The sequence below is a fragment of the Lagenorhynchus albirostris genome, chromosome 13 (genome assembly GCF_949774975.1).
Source record: "Lagenorhynchus albirostris chromosome 13, mLagAlb1.1, whole genome shotgun sequence".
In the NCBI taxonomy this organism is placed as follows: Eukaryota; Metazoa; Chordata; class Mammalia; order Artiodactyla; family Delphinidae; genus Lagenorhynchus; species Lagenorhynchus albirostris.
In genome coordinates this window covers 5,849,962-5,867,671 of record NC_083107.1, presented here as the reverse complement: position 1 = coordinate 5,867,671, position 17,710 = coordinate 5,849,962, and the positions used below count along the sequence as shown (strand labels likewise).

The window sequence follows — 17,710 nt, the reverse complement described above, 5'->3', positions numbered from 1 at the left end:
GATAATCTCTAGGTCCATCCATGTTGATGCAAGTGGCTTTATTTCATTCTTTTTACGGTTCAAGGAAGCAGATCTTGGTTCAACAGAAAGAATGGCCCAAGAATTAAATCTGCTGAGAACAACGACACTGCCAGGGGTGGTGGGGATTCAGCGTAAGCTGCTGCAGCCTTTACAGAAGGCAGTTGGGAAATATACATATCAAAGGTCTTATAAATGTACATCCATTGGATGCAACAATTCCTTATTACAGGCACACCCCAGAGATGCGGTGGGCTGGGTTCAGAGCACTGCAATAAAGCAGATAGCACAATAAAGTGAGTCGAAAAATTTTTTGATTTTCCGGGGCCTATAAAAGTTACGTTTACACTATCCTATAGTCTGTTAAGTGTGCAATAGCATTACGTCTAAATAAACAATGGATATTGGTTCAAGATGGCAGAGTAGGACGTGTGCTCACTCCCTCTTGCAAGAGCACCGTAATCACAACTAACTGCTTAACAATTATCAACAGGAAGACACTGGAACTCACCAAAAAAGATACCCCACATCCAAAGACAAAGGAGACGCCGCAATGAGACGGTAGGAGGGGTGCAATCACAATAAAATCAAATCCCACAACCGCTAGGTGGGTGACTCACAAACTGGAGAACACTTATACCACAGAAGACCACCCACTGGAGTGAACGTTCTTAAGTGAACGTCAGGCTTCCCAACCTGGGGTTCCGGCAACGGGAGGAGGAATTCCCAGAGAATCAGACTTTGAAGGCTAGCGGGATTTGACTGCAGGACTTCAACAGGACTGGGGGAAACAGAGACTCCACTCCTGGAGGGCACACACAAAGTACTGTACACATCAGGACCCAGGGGAAGGGAGCAGTGATGCCATAGGAGACTGAACCCGACCTACCTGCTAGTGTTGGAGGGTCTCCTGCAGAGGCGGGAGGTGGCTGTGGCTCACCGTGGGGACAAGGACACTGGCAGCAGAAGTTCTGGGAAGTACTCCTTGGTGTGAGCCCTCCGGGCGTCGCCATTAGCCCCACCAAAGAGCTGGGTAGGCTCCAGTGCTGGGTCACCTCAGGCCAAACAACCAACAGGGAGGGAACTCAGCCCCACCCATCAGCAGACAAGCCTATTAAAGTTTTACTGAACTCTGCCCACCAGAGCAACACCCAGCTCTACCCACCACCAGTCCCTCCCAGCAGGAAGCTTGCACAAGCCTCTTAGATAGCCTCATCCACCAGAGGACAGACAGCAGAAGCAAGAAGAACTACAATCCTGCAGCCTGTGGAAGCAAAACCACATGCACAGAAAGATAAACAAGATGAAAAGGCAGAGGATTATGTACCGGATGAAGGAACAAGATAAAACACCAGAAAAACAACTAAATGAAGTGGAGATAGGCAACCTTCCAGAAAAAGAATTCAGAATAATGATAGTGAAGATGAACCAGGACCTCAGAAAAAGAATGGAGGCAAAGATCGAGAAGATGCAAGAAATGTTTAACAAAGACCTAGAAGAATTAAAGAACAAACAAACAGAGATGACCAATGCAGTAACTGAAATGAAAACGACACTAGAAGGAATCAATAGCAGAATAACTGAGGCAGAAGAACGGATAAGTGACCTGGAAAACAGAATGGTGGAAATCACTGCCGTGGAACAAAATAGAGAAAAAAGAAATGAAGACAGCCTAAGAGAGCTCTGGGATGACATTAAATGCACCAACATTCGCATTACAGGGGTCCTGGAAGGAGAAGAGAGAGGGAAAGGACCTGAGAAAATATTTGAAGAGATTATAGTTGAAAACGTCCCTAACATGGAAAAGGAAATAGCCACCCAAGTGAAGGAAGTGCAGAGAGTACCAGGCAGGATAAACCCAAGGAGAAACACGCCGAGACACATAGTAATCAAACTGACAAAAATTAAAGACAAAGAAAAGTTATTAAAAGCAACAAGGGAAAAACAACAAATAACATACAAGGGAACTCCCATAGGGTTAACAGCTGATTTCTCAGCAGAAACTCTACAAGCCAGAAGGGAGAGGTACGATATATTTAAAGTGATGAAAGGGAAGAATCTACAACCAAGATGACTCTACCCGGCAAGGACCTCATTCAGATTCAATGGAGAAATCAAAAGCTTTACAGACAAGCAAAAGCTAGGAGAATTCAGAACCACCAAACCAGCTCTACAACAAATGCTAAAGGAACTTCTCTAAGTTGGAAACACAAGAGAAGAAAAGGACCTACAAAAACAAACCCAAAACAATTAAGAAAATGGTAATAGGAACATACATATCAATAATTACCTTAAATGTAAATGGATTAAGTGCTCCAACCAAAAGACAAAGGCTCGCTGAATGGATACAAAAACAAGACCCATATATATGCTGTCTACAAGAGACCCACTTCAGACCTAGGGACACATTCAGACTGAAAGTGAGGGGATGGAAAAAGATATTCCATGCAAATGGAAATCAAAAGAAAGCTGGAGCAGCAATACTCATATCAGATAAAATAGACTTTAAAATAAAGAATGTTACAAGAGAAAAGGAAGAACACTACATAATGATCAAGAGATCAATCCAAGAAGAAGATATAACAATTATAAATATATATGCACCCAACACAGGAACACCTCAATATATAAGGCAAATGGTACAGCTATAAAAGAGAAAATCGACAGTAACATAATAATAGAAAGGAATTTTAACACCTCACTTACACCAACGGACAGATCAACCAGACAGAAAATTAATAAGGAAACACAGCTTTAAATGACACAACAGACCAGATAGATTTAATTGATATTTACAGGACATTCCATCCGAAAACAGCAGATTTCTTCTCCAGTGCACATAGAACATTCTCCAGGATAGATCACATCTTGGGTCACAAATCAAGCCTCAGTAAATTTAAGAAGACTGAAATCATATCAAGCATCTTTCCCGACCACAAAGCTATGAGATTAGAAATCAATTACAGGGGAAAAAACGTAAAAAACGCAAACACATGGAGGCTAAACAATATGTTACTAAATAACCAAGAGATTACTGAAGAAATCAAAGAGGAAAACAGAAAATACCAGGAGACAAATGACAAAGAAAATACTATGATCCAAAACCTATGGGATGCAGCAAAAGCAATTCTAAGAGGGAAGTTTATAGCAATACAATCCTACCTCAAGAAACAAGAAAAATCTCAAACAATCTAACCTTAGACCTAAAGGAACTAGAAAAAGAAGAACAAACAAAACCTAAAGTTAGTAGAAGGAAAGATATCATAAAGATCAGAGCAGAAATAAATGAAATAGAAACAAAGAAATAATAGTAAAGATCGATAAAACTAAAAGCTGGTTCTTTGAAAGGATAAACAAAATTGATAAACCTTTAGCCAGACTCATCAACAAAAAGAGGGAGAGGACTCAAATCAATAAAATTAGAAATGAAAAAGGAGAAGTTACAACAGACACTGCAGAAATACAAAGCATAATAAGAGACTACTACAAGCAACTCTATGCCAATAAAATGGACAACCTGGAAGCAATGGACAAATGCTTAGAAATGTATCACCTTCCAAGACTGAACCAGGAAGAAACAGAAAATATGAACAGACCAATCACAAGTAATGAAACTGAAACTGTGATTAAAACGCTTCCAACAAACAAAGGTCCAGGACCAGATGGCTTCACAGGTGAATTCTATCAAACATTTAGAGAAAAGCTAACACCCATCCTTCTCAAACCCTTCCAAAAAATTGCAGAGGAAGGAACACTCCCAAACTCATTCTATGAGGCCACCATCACCCTGATACCAAACCAGACAAAGATACTACAAAAAAAGAAAATTACAGACCAATATCACTGATGAATATAGATGTAAAAATCTTCAACAAAATACTAGCAAACAGAATCCAACAACACATTAAAAGGATCATACACCATGATCAAGTGGGATTTATCCCTGGGATGCAAGGATTCTTCAATATATGCAAATCAATCAATGTGATACACCATATTACCCAACTGAAGGATAAAAACCATATGATCATCTCAATAGATGCAGAAAAAGCTTTTGACAAAATTCAACACCCATTTATGATAAAAACTCTCCAGAATGTGGGCATAGAGGGAGCCTACCTCGACATAATAAAGGCCATACATGACAAACCCACAGCAAACATCATTATCAATGGTGAAAAACTGAAAGCATTTCCTCTAAGATCAGGAACAAGACAAGGATGTCCACTCTCACCACTATTATTCAACATAGCTTTGGAAGTCCCAGCCACGGCAATCAGAGAAGAAAAATAAAAGGAATACAAATTGGAAAAGAAGAAGTAAAACTGTCACTGTTTGCAGATGACATGATACTATACATAGAGAATCCTAAAGATGTCACCAGAAAACTACTAGAGCTAATCAATGAATTTGGTAAAGTTGCAGGATACAAAATTAATGCACAGAAATCTCTTGCATTGCTATACACGAACAATGAAAAATCTGAAAGAGAAATTAAGGAAACAATCCCATTCCCCACTACAACAAAAAGAATAAAATACCTAGGAATAAACCTACCTAAGGAGGTAAAAGACCTGTACTCAGAAAACTATAAGACACTGATAAAAGAACTCAACGATGACATGAACAGATGGAGAGATATACCATGTTCTTGGATTAGAAAAATCAATACGGTGAAAATGACTATACTACCCAAAGCAATCTACAGATTCAGTGCAATCCCTATCAAATTACCAATGGCATTTTTTACAGAACTAGAACAAAAAAATCTTAAAATTTGTATAGAGACACAAAAGACCCCAAATAGCCAAAGCAATCTTGAGGGAAAGAAAGGGAGCTGGAGGAATCAGACTCCCTGACTTCAGACTATACTACAAAGCCTACAACAGAAATATAATAGAAATAATACTACAGAAATAATACTACAACAGAAATACAGATCAGTGGAACAGGATAGAAAGCCCAGAGATAAACCCATGCACCTATGGTCAACTAATCTATCACAAAGGAGGCAAGGATATAAAATGGAGAAAAGACAGTCTCTTCAATAAGTGGTGCTGGGAAAACAGGACAGCTACATGTAAAAGAATGAAATTAGAACACTCCCTAACACCATACACGAAAATAAACTCAAAATGGATTAAAGATCTAGGGACTTCCCGGGTGGCGCAGTGGTTAAGAATCTGCCTGCCAATGCAGGGGACATGGGTTTGAGCCCTGGTCCGGGAAGATCCCACATGCCACGGAGTAACTAAGCCCATGCACCACAACTACTGAGTCTGTGCTCTAGAGCCCACGAGCCACAGCTACTGAGCCTGTGTGTCACAACTACTGAAGCCCACATGCCTAGAGCCCATGCTCCACAACAAGAGAAGCCACCGCAATGAGAAGCCTGTGCAATGCAACGAAGAGTGGCCTCCGCTTGCCGTAACTAAAGAAAGCCCATGTGCAGCAGCAAAGACCCAACGCAGCCAAAATAAATAAATAAATAAATAAGTTTATTACCAAAAAAAAGTGGATTAAAGACCTAAATGTAAGACGAAATACTATAAAACTCTTAGAGGAAAATATAGGGAGAACACTCTTTGACATAAATCACAGCAAGACCTTTTTTGACTCACCTCCTAGAGTAATGGAAATAGAAACAAAAATAAACAAATGGGACCTAATGAAACTTAAAAGCATTTGCACAGCAAACGAAACTATAAACAAGATGAAATGACAACCCTCAGAATGGGAGAAAATATTTGCAAATGAATTAGCAGACAAAGGATTAATCTCCAAAATATATAAACAGCTCATGCAGCTCAATATTAAAAAAAACAAACAACCCAATCAAAAAGTGAGCAGAAAACCTAAATAGACATTTCTCCAAAGAAAACATACAGGTGGCCACGAAGCACATGAAAAGCTGCTCAACATCGCTAATCATTAGAGAAATGCAAATCAAAACTACGGTGAGGTATCACCTCACACCAGTCAGAATGGGCATCTTCAGAAAATCTACAAACAACAAATGCTGGAGAGGGTGTGGAGAAAAGGGAACCCTCTTGCACTGTTGGTGGGAATGTTAAGTGATACAGCCACTATGGAGAACAGTATGGAGGTTCCTTAAAAAACTAAAAACAGAATTACCATATGACCCAGCAATCCCACTACTAGGCATATACCCTGAGAAAACCATAATTCAAAAAGATACATGGGCTTCCCTGGTGGCGCAGTGGTTGAGAGTCCGCCTGCCGATGCAGTGGACACGGGTTCGTGCCCCGGTCCGGGAAGATCCCACATGCTGCGGAGCAGCTGGGCCTGTGAGCCATGGCCGCTGAGCCTGCGCGTCCGGAGCCTGTGCTCCGCAACGGGAGAGGCCACAGCAGTGAGAGGCCCGCATACCAAAAAAAAAAAACAAAAAACAAAAAAACAAAACAACAACAACAAAAAGATACATGCACCCCAATGTTCATTGCAGCACTATTTACACTAGCCAGATCATGGAAGCAACCTAAATGCCCATCAACAGAAGAATGGACAAAGAAGATGTAGTACATATATACAATTATTACTCAGCCATAAAAAGGAACGAAACTGGGTCATTTGTAGAGACATGGATGGACCTAGAGACTGTCATACAGAGTGAAGTAAGTCAGAAATAGAATAGAAAAACAAATATCGTGTGTTAATGCATACATGTGGAATCTAGAAAAATGGTACAGATTAAACTGTTTGCAAGGCAGAAATAGAGACACAGATGTAGAGAACATCTACATGTTCTCTAAAAGCGGGGGAAGTGGGGGATGAATTAGGAGATGGGATTGACATATATATATGTCAATATGTCAACTGACATATATATATACACTAATATGTATAAAATAGATAATTAATTTAAAAAGAAGACCTATTTAAGTAATAGAAGACATGAGGAGATGAAAAAATAAATAACAAACCATGTACATGCCTTAATTTAAAAAAACACCATATTGGGCTTCCCTGGGGAGCAGTGGTTGAGAATCTGCCTGCTAATGCAGGGGACACGGGTTCGAGCCCTGGTCTGGGAGGATCCCACATGCTGCGGAGCAACTGGGCCCATGAGCCACAACTACTGAGCCTGCATGTCTGGAGCCTGTGCTCCGCAGTAAGAGAGGCCACAACAGTGAGAGGCCCATGTACCGCAAAAAAAAACAAAAAACAAAAAACAAATAAAAAACAAACAAACAAAAAGAACGTTTCCTTAAGTGATTAAAGAAATCAATCTGGGGCTTCCCTGGTGGCGCAGTGGTTAAGAATCCGCCTGCCAATGCAGAGGACACGGGTTCAAGCTCTGGTCTGGGAAGATCCCACATGCCGCGGAGCAACTAAGCCCGTGTGCCACAACTACTGAGCCTAGGCTCTAGAGCCCGTGAGCCACAACTACAGAGCCCGCGTGCCACAACTACTGAAGCCCGCATGACTAGAGCCCATGCTCCACAACAAGAGAAGCCACCGCAATGAGAAGCCCATGCACCGCAAAGAAGAGAAGCCCCCGCTCGCCGCAATTAGAGAAAGCCCACGCACAGCAATGAAGACCCAACGCAGCCAAAAATAAAAAAAAGAGAAATCAATCTGTGTCCTGGAAGAGCACGTGGAGTTGCAGAAAAATGTAACATGGTATATGCTCAAGGGAGTAACAGGTTATAACCAAGTTCCTAAAGGGACTAATGCTACTGAACTTCAGTGATAAAAGAGTTATCCCCACAAAAAGCACATCACCCACAATGGCGGAGGCAAGAATCAGACCAGCCTGAGATTTCTCCCTTTGCCACTTAAATACTGAAAGACCCCGAAGTGATGGCCACCAAGCTCCACAGTCTGGCCAGAGCCCATCAGACCCAGCCAAGGTGTCATTCGAGTTCAAAAGCAAGGCACAAACACTTGCAAATGTGAGATGTTATTAGGAGAAGAAAACAGGAATATAGCCAATTAAGACAGGAACCAAAATAAAGACTCTGTGCTGGGAAAGCTGTACCTGATGGAAGCATTAAATCAATTTACATAGAGAACTGAGCCAAATAATGGTGGAAAGTGTGGTTACAGAAGAGAATGGAAATTACCACGTACAATGAATAGTAAGACTTTTAAAAATGAGAGCCTAATGGACATGTATACACCACCAAATGTACAATAGCTAGCTAGTGGGAAGCAGCCGCATAGCACAGGGAGATCAGCTCGGTGCTCTGTGACCACCTAGAGGGGTGGGATAGGGAGGGTGGGAGGGAGATGCAAGAGGGAGGGGATATGGGGATATAAGTATACGTATAGCTGATTCATTTTGTTATACAGCAGAAACTAACACACCATTGTAAAGCAATTATACTGCAATAAAGATGTTAGAAAAAATAAAAAATGAGAGCCTGGGGAAGCAGGGGAGGGATGAGAACGCTGACATCCCTGTCCTTCAGGAGGGGAGTCAATGAACATTGCCAGAACGGAAACACTGTCTTCAAAAGCCACAATTCTGACCTTGTCATGCTTTTAAACATCTCTCCCCTTGACCTTAAATGAACCTTTTAGAAAGTAAGTGCTCGGTGTTTATTTGAAGTTTAACAGTTCTTTCGTTTCACTTCAGCATCTTTCCTTTTATTGAAATCCACAAAAAACAATATTTTTATCATAAACTAGCACTGTCAGACAAGCTGCATTTTTATAAAGCACGTCTATCCTTCTTCATAACTATCCCTGGACTCGTCTAAATGCATTAGAAAGTTGTGTTGGGAATTCTCTGGCGGTCCAGTGGTTAGGACTCAACGCTTTCACTGCCGTGGTCCCAGGTGTAATCCCTGGTCAGGGAACTAATATCCCCAAGCCACGCAGTGTGGCCAAAAAAATACAAAGAAAAAAAAAAAAGTTGTCTGGATGATGTGACCCCAGTGTCACTGGAGGTTCCCTTGGGTGCCTAGGATGTGGGGCAAGATATATTTTCTTATCTGTACTTTCCAGTATTAACTAATTATATTGAGCATGCATCATTTCATCACTTAATGCAAATAGAGAATGATTTGTTCAAAAAAAAAAAAAAGACTGGAAAAACATGCCAAGATGTGAACAGCTGTTAGTAATGGTGGATATGGAGATATGGATGACAATTTTCTTCTTTAAACTTTCCTGTATTTTTTCCAGGAAAAAAAAAAAAATTCATCCAATGTTGTTCAAGAATGTGAGGTGACAATGAAAGTTTATGGTAATTAGTAAAATGTTAAGAGGAAAAAAACACAACTAAAAACCTCTGTGGAGAGGCACACATGCAGACACAAGAGTGATTAGCACCAGATAAAAGGTTATAGGTGATTTCTTTCTCCTCCTTTCTTACCTATTTTCTAATTTCTGAAGGATGAACATTTATTACTTGTGTAATTAAAAAGACACATCTTGGTTTTTTTTAATATACATTATTTTATTTTTATTTATTTTATTTATTTATTTTTGGCTGCATCGGGTCTTCGTTGCTGCGCGCAGGCTTTCTCTAACTGCGGCACGCGGGCTTCTCACTGCAGTGGCTTCTCTTGTTGCAGAGGACGGACTCTAGGCGTACAGGCTTCAGTCGTTGTGTCATGCAGGCTCAGTAGCTGTGGCTCACGGGCTCTAGCGCTCAGGCTCAGTCGTTGTGGTGCACGGGCTTACTTGCTCCGCGGCATGTGGGATCCTCCTGGACCGGGGCACGAACCCGTGTCCCCTGCATCGGCAGGCGGACTCTCAACCACTGTGCCACCAGAGAAGCCCCGGTTTTGTTTTTTAATATAAGTGGCTTCTCAGGGTGCAACGATTCGCAGCCCCAGAGCAGCTGGAGTGACGAGGCGGAGTATTGGACAGTGCATGCAGGAGGAACTGAAGCTCAGCTGGAGAGGATGCGAAGGTGATTTCTAAATTCCCGTAGGGCTCAGCAGTCAGTGATTCAGTGCACACGTGGAACAAGGGTGAAGGCTGGCATAAGACAGACCCAGCCCCAGACGCCTCCCCTGCCGTTACGGTATATGCACACGCCCCGGACTCGTGTGTTATGTCAGACACAAGATGAAGAAAACAGCTGGATTCACAGCCCCCTGGACCAACACGCCACTCGAAAGCCTGGATGCCCAAGCTTAGAGCCTCTACACGCTTCCAATGGTTGGAAAAGAAAAACAAAACAAGAAAGGAAGAACAAAGAGCTCATGGCAGCAGATGAGGTTCTAGAAGGAGTTACCTTCTAGCGTCACGACCATGCAGATACTCATGCCCAGACCTCAAGGTGGGGAACACTCCACCTGGAACAAAACTCACCCGTGGCCACGGCCCAGTAAACGTCCGATCCACTCAGTAACTCACCACATGCTATGGGAGAATACACCTGGGAGCCGGGGACCTGGAGGAGAATTCGAAACGGAGCAACCCGGGCGTTGGAATCCAGCACTGCGTCCAGGGCCCCCACCAGGCGACCTTCAAGAGACAAGAGGACAACACACGTGTGAGCACAGGAACAGACAGGCCAGCAGCCCACGTGCAGCCACCCGCTCCCCGCGCACGTGCCCTGCATCTAGGCTCGACCCCGGGCAGCAGGCCTGGTGTCCAGCTCGTGAAGCCCGGAGATCTAGCTGCCTTGTCCCGTTTCAGAGCATCTGGAACAGAGCCCGTCATTTGCGGCCACTCAGCGCAGATTTGCAGAATCAATGAGTAAGTGAACAAGGGGCCCCCGACAAGCCACCCAAGCGAGCTGAGTCTTTGGTTCCCCCAGCGGCACGGTACAGGAGGCCACAGCATGCAGTAAATAAAGGTTAGGGATCCAGAGTCTGACGGCCTGACTTGAATTGTGGCTCCACTACTTTCCAGCTGTGTGACCTTGGGCAAGGTGTTTAACTTCTCTGTGCCCCAGTTTCCCCATTTGTAAAATGGACTAACCACAGTGTATCTTCCTCACAAGGTAACTGTGAGAATTAAACCAGTTAATGTATGCAGCATTCAGAGGGCTCAGACTATCACCTGGCCATGAGAAGTATTACCTAAATGTTGCCCTTTATTATTATTATTATTATTATATCATCATCGCAAAGGTGGAAGACTAATCCAGCAGGGAACTGTGAGAAGCAAATAAGAAAACATACTGAGGGACTTCCCAGGTGGTGCAGTGGCTAAGACTCCACGTTCCCAGTGCAGGGGGCCCAGGTTCCATCCCTGGTCAGGGAACTAGATTCCGCATGCATGCTGCAACTAAGAGTCTGCATGCAGCAACTAAGGAGCCTGCCTGCTACAACAAAGACCTGGCACAGCCAAATAAATAAATAAAATTAATATTAAAAAAAAAAAAAGAGGGCTTCCCTGGTGGCGCAGTGGTTGAGAGTCCGCCTGCCGATGCAGGGGACACGGTTTCGTGCCCCGATCCGGGAAGATCCCACATGCCGCGGAGCGGCTGGGCCCGTGAGCCATGGCCGCTGGGCCTGCGCGTCCGGAGCCTGTGCTCCGCAGCGGGAGAGGCCACAACAGTGAGAGGCCCGCGTACCGCAAAAAAAAAAGGAAACATATCGAAGTCCTTCACACACCATGAAGCACACAACACAAAAGTTTACCATCCTGTTGTCATGAAAAGCACCATGAATCGACAGCAGAGGGAAAAAATGACACCACCTGCTCCTGCCCCATCTTCTACTGCCTGGAACTCAAGATGGTTGAGAGGATTAAGACCCTCCAATTCTTACGTAACAGGCCCTGAGGAAGGGCCACAAGTTTCTGCAGAATGTCCCATAGTTTGGTTTTGTCTGATGCTTCATCATAATTAGAGCATAATTAGATTCAGGTTATACATCTTTGCAATGAGTCACAGAAGTGGTGTTGTATCCCTTTTACCCCATCCTATCAGGTGCAAGGCGATTTGTTTTGTCCCATTACTGGTAACACTCCTTTGACCAGTGGATGAAGAGCGTCTGCCAAGCTTCCGTCTGTGCGGTGTCCCCTTTCTCTTTGTCATTAACAAGCACTCCGTGGAGAATTACTTTGAAACTCTGTTCCTCATTAACTTTTCAACTTATTCTTTTGGCCCTATCAGTCTGGGTTCACCTTTTCCTACTTTATCCAACGGGTTTGAGGCAGGAGGGAAGGGGGCAGGGCACAACCCTTAAAGAATGACACAATCCTTGAGAAAAACTGGATACGACACAAACTGGTTGCTACCACTGTCCCCTTCCTGGCAGATGCCCCCCTCAACCTATCCAGGCTCTGACTGCCCACGCACCCCACCCCTACACTCACCGCGATCTGTCCCACGTAATGGCTTTAGGGGAAGAGGGGAGAAAGGGTGTGTGGGTTTTTAGAGCAATTATTCCTTAGGCTGCCCACAATTTTTGCCTCCTTACTGGCTGGCTGCTGACTTACAGATAACTGAGAGGCCTGAAAGCTCTCTGCTTTAATGTAGAATGTAAGCAGCAGCTTAGGGGAGCTCTGATAAAACACACCGGTTGGGGGGAAGGGAGCAGAGTGTGGAGTTAAGGTTGCATTTGTGTAAGACTGATGAAACACGTTTGCCTATCAAAAAAGGGGGTGTAATAAGGAGGCCGACGGAGACTAGCAAAGGACTAAAGACTCTCACCCACCCCACACATGTACACCTGGCACTCCCACCAGAACTCAGAGCTCCGTTTGGTAAAACCCTGAGCAACCAAAGACGGAAGTGGGCAGGCTGGGCAGTAACTCAGAGCAGAAGCAGTCTTTTTTTTTTTTTTTTAATTTTACTGAAGTATAGTTGATTTATTATGTTGTGTTAATTTCTGCTGTACAGCAAAGTGATTCGGTTTATATATATATATATATATATGTATATAATATATTCTTTTTCATATTCTTTTCCATGATGGTTTATCACAGGATACTGAGTATAGTTCCCTGTGCTTACAGTAGGACCCTGTTGTTTATCCAGCCTATATATACTAGTTTGCATCTGCTAATCCCACACTCCCAGTCCATCCTCCCCCACCCGCCCTCCCCCTTGGCAACCACAAGTCTGTTCTCTATGTCTATGAGTTTGCTTCTGTTACGTAGATATGTTTATTCAGATTCCACATGTAAGTGACATCATATGGTATTTGTCTTTCTCTTTCTGACCTACTTTACTTAGTACTGATGCCAAAAACCTGGCCTCTGTGCACTGGTGCTGAATCGAATCTCAGAGACAGAGTTCTGGGTGAAGTAGAAAAGAATAGCTTTATTGCTTTGCCAGCCAAAGGGGGATACAGCGAGCTCGTGCCCCTTGAAGACTTCAGGTGGTAAAATTGTCCATTACCACAATATCAACAGGCTCTAGTGTGACAGCAGATGACATCTGAAAGAACAGCAAGACCCCATCTGGGGAGGAGCCCAAAGACAAGAGGTCAAAACCAGGACACCTGAGGAACCTGAAACCTGAGGCACCTACTGCTGTAGCTATAGGCACCTACAGCAAACCTTAAACACAGCCCAAGTCATAGTAAGAATAACATACAATTCACAATAAAGAACCACTCTTCAGTTCTTACTACCCGACACATCATGTCTGGCTTTCAACAAAGAATACTGAAAGGCAAGAAAAAACATGATCTGAAGAGCTAGCAAGCATCAGAATGGGCATCATACGTGGCACAGATCTTGGAATTATCACACAAGGAATTTAAAATAACTGTGATTAATAGGTTAAGGGCTCCAATGCAAAGGCAGACAATATGCAAGAACAGATACCTAATGTAGCAGAGAAATGGAGACCCTAAGAACTAGTCAAAAAGAAATGCTAGAAAGCAAAAACACACTAAAAGAATGAAGACTGTGTTTGGTGGGCTCATCAGTAGACTGGACACAGCCAAGATGAGCTTGAAGATAAGTAAATAGAAATCTCCCAAACTGAAATACAAAGAGGAAAAAAAGATGAAAAGACAAAAAAGAGCATCCAAGAACTGTGGAGCAACTTTAAAAGGTTTAAGATATACATAAACGGAATACCAGAAGAAGAAAGAGAAAACTGTTTGAAGTTATAATGGCTGAGAATTTCCTAGAACTAATTACAGACACCAAGATAATTACAAATACAGGAAGCTCAGACAACATCTAACAGGTTAAATACCAAAAAATACACGCGTAGGCATATCATATTCAAATTGCAGAAACCAAAGACAAAGGGAAAATCAGAATGGAAAAAAACAGCTTACCCGTAGAGGAACGAAGAATTACAGCAGACTTCTTGTTAAAAACCATACAAGCAAGAGTGTGGAATGAAATATTTAAAGCATTGAAAGAAAAAAACACCAGCCTAGAATTCTATACCCAGTGAAACTATTCATCAAAAGTAAAGGAGAAATAAAGAATTTTTTAAGCAAACAAAAACTGAAAGAATACATTTCCAGTAGACCAAACCGGTAATAAATGTTAAAAGAAGTTCTTCAGAGAGAAATAAAAATGGTATGTCAGAACTAAGGCCTTCATAAAGAAAGCAAGTGGTGTGCTGGAGAAGAAAAAAAAGCAAACTAAAATATTTTCTTTTTCTTATTTGTAATTGATCTAAAAGATAACTGTTAAAGTAATAATAGTGAAAATGCACTGGGTGATCACAGCACATGGAAGAAGTGGATAGCAGCAATGTCAAAGGATCAGAGGGAAGACTTGAAAACACAGTTATAAGACAGTGTTATTTGAAGGCAGACTTAGATTAGTTTGAAATGTATATTGCAAACTCTAGGGCAACTCCTACAAAATTTTTTTAAAGAAGTATAACTGATATCCTAAGAGGAGAGAAAACGGAATCATAAAATATTCCATTGAAACCAAACAAGGCAGAGACTTTTTTTAATGTAATGAAAACAAATATGGTGGGTATTAATCCAACTACAGTTCACCCTTGAACAACACAGATGTGAACTGCACAGGTCCACATAACACATGAATATTTTTCAATAGTACATACTACAGTGCTACATGAGCCACGGTTGTTGAATCCCTGGTTGGTCGAATCCACGGATACGGAGGAACCACAGACCTGGAGGAATCATGGTATTTGGAGCGCTAGCTATAAGTTATACACAGATTTCTGACTGCATAGAGGGTCGGGACCCCTAACCCCTGCACTGTTCAAGGGTCAACTGTATATTATGATCACTTTCAATGTGAATGGTCTGAACACACTATGAAAAGACTGAGATTTCAGAGTGGATTAAAAAAAATTTCTTTTAAATCTCAGTTGTATGCTGTCCCCAAGAAACCCACTTTATTAAGAGTCAGATTAAAGGAAAAGGGATTGGGGGAGGAGGGGGAGACACAGTAAAGAAATGGAGGGCTTCCCTGGTGGCGCAGTGGTTGAGAGTCAGCCTGCCGACGCAGGGGACACGGGTTCGTGCCCCGTCTGGAAGGATCCCACATGCCGCAGAGCGGCTGGGCCCGTGAGCCATGGCCGCTGAGCCTGCACGTCCGGAGCCTGTGCTCCGCAACGGGAGAGGGGCGGCAACAGTGAGAGGCCCACGTACCGCAAAAAAAAAAAAAAAAAAAGAAGAAATGGAGAAAGATATACCATGCTAACATTAATGAAAAGAAAGATGGAGCAGCTATATTAATTTTCAGACAGAGTAGACTTCAGAACAAGAAAAATAAAGGGGGGCATTACATAATGATAAAGGGGTAAACTGTGCAAGAAGACGTAGCAATCCTTGTGTGCATCTAACAGAGCATCAAAATACATGTAGCAAAAACTGAGAACTGTAAGGAGAAATAGATTAATATACTACTATAGTTGGGGATTTCAATACCCACCTTGCAGTAACTGATAGATCAAGCAGGTAGAAACTCAGTAAGGATCCATCAACTGGATCTAAATGACATGGATAGAACATTCCATTCAACCACAATAGAATACACGTTCTTCAAGCTTGCATGGAATATTCACCAAGGTAGAACATAGTCTGGGCCATAAAACATACCTTGACAAATTTAAACAGAATATAAAATCACATAAAGTGCATTCTCAAATTACAGTGGAATTAAACTAGAAATCAGTAACAGAAAGATAGCTGGAAAATCCCCGAATATATGGAGATTAAACACACTTGCAAATTAACACATGGGTCAAAGAAGAGGTCTTACGTTTTCAAATATTTGAACTAAATAAAAATGAAAACACAACTTAGAAAAAAATGTACAATGTAGCAAAAGCAGTGCTTAGAGAGAAATTTATAGCAGTAAATGCATAAATTAGAAATGAGGAAAAAACTGAAAATCAATCATCTAAGCTCCTCCTTTAGGAAACTACAGAAAGAAGAGCAACATGATCCTAAAGAAAGCAGAAGAAAATAATAAAAATTGAGCAAAAAAAAAACAACAAAATTCAAAATAAAAAAACAACAGCAAAAAATCAATAAAGCCAAAATCTGATTCTTTGAAAAGATCAATAAAAGTGATAAGCCTCTAGCTGGTCTAAGGAAGGAAAAAGGAGGGAAGATATCAATACAAATTACCAATATCAGAAATGAAAGAGGTTGTCACCACTGGTCCCTTTGATATTAAAAGGATACTAAAGGAATACCATGAACAGCTCTATACTCACAAATCTGACAACTTACATGAAATGTACCAATTCCTTGAAAGACACAAGTTATCAAAACTCACACAAAGAGAACTAAATCATTTGAATAGGCCTATATTTATTAAAGAAATTGAATCAATAATTTAAAACCTGCCCAATAAAAGTAAATACCAGGTCCAGATGGTTTCACTGGTGAATCTACTAAATGTTAAGGAAGACGTGATAATAATCCTTCACAATCTCTTTCAAAAAAACAAAAGCAGAGGGAACACTCCCCGCCTCATTCTCTGAGGCCAGCATTATCCTAATACCAAAACCAGATAAAGATTTTACAATAAAGGAAAACTACAGACCAGAATCTCCCATGCAAAAATCCTCAAAAAAAATTAGCAAATCAAATCCAACAATGTATGAAGAGAATTAGGTGCCATAAACAAGTGGGACTTAATCCAGGTATACAAGGCTGGTTCAACATTTGCAAATCAATCAGTGTAATACACCACGTCAACCAACTAAAGAAGAAAAATCATATGATTATATCGATCGATGCAGAAAAAGATTTGACAAAAATCCAACATCCATTCACGGTTAAAATCAAACCAACCATCTTTGGGCAAACTAGGAATCAAGAACCTCTTTCGTGTGATAAGGAGTATCTACAAAACACTTACAACTAACACCATAATGGTGAGAAACTGGATGCTTTCCTGCAAAGATGAGGAACGAGGCAAGGATGTCTCCTCTCACTACTACTCAACATCATACTAAAAGTTGTAGCTACTGTAATAAGACAAGAAGAGTACATAAAAGGTATACAGATAGGGAAGGAAGAAATGAAACTATCTTTGCTCACAGATGACATGCTTGTTTTTATAGAAAAATCCCAAAGAATCAATAAACAGACAAACAAAAACTTACAGAATAAGCAAATATAGAAAGGCTGCAGGACAGAAGGTTAATATGACAAGTGCTTTCCTAAATACCAGCAATAAACAACTGGAATTTTAAAAATGTAAATACCACTGACAACAGCAAAAGGTGTTTTTATTAGGTAGAAATCTAACAAAATATGCACAGGATCTATATGCAGAAAACTACAAAACTCGATGCAAGAATTCAAAGAAGACCTAAACACATGGAGAGATAGTCCACGTTCATGGA

At 41.6% G+C, this 17,710-nt stretch overlaps 1 protein-coding gene across 9 annotated transcripts in view; it reads right to left on the bottom strand.

Moving 5' to 3' along the window:
• The window catches only part of TBC1D8 (TBC1 domain family member 8), a 126,678-nt gene that overhangs the window by 75,474 nt on the left and 33,494 nt on the right, over window positions 1-17,710 (bottom strand). For 6 of the 9 annotated variants that reach the window (XM_060168859.1, XM_060168858.1, XM_060168862.1 and 3 more), the window contains exon 2: window positions 10,354-10,464. The exons of 1 other annotated variant lie outside the window; for it this stretch is intronic. In XM_060168859.1, the coding sequence (XP_060024842.1) occupies window positions 10,354-10,464 (111 nt within the window). Of the gene's footprint in view, window positions 1-10,308; window positions 10,465-17,710 lie in introns of all 9 variants that reach the window. 2 more of the 9 variants (XM_060168860.1, XM_060168866.1) reach the window with 1 other exon arrangement.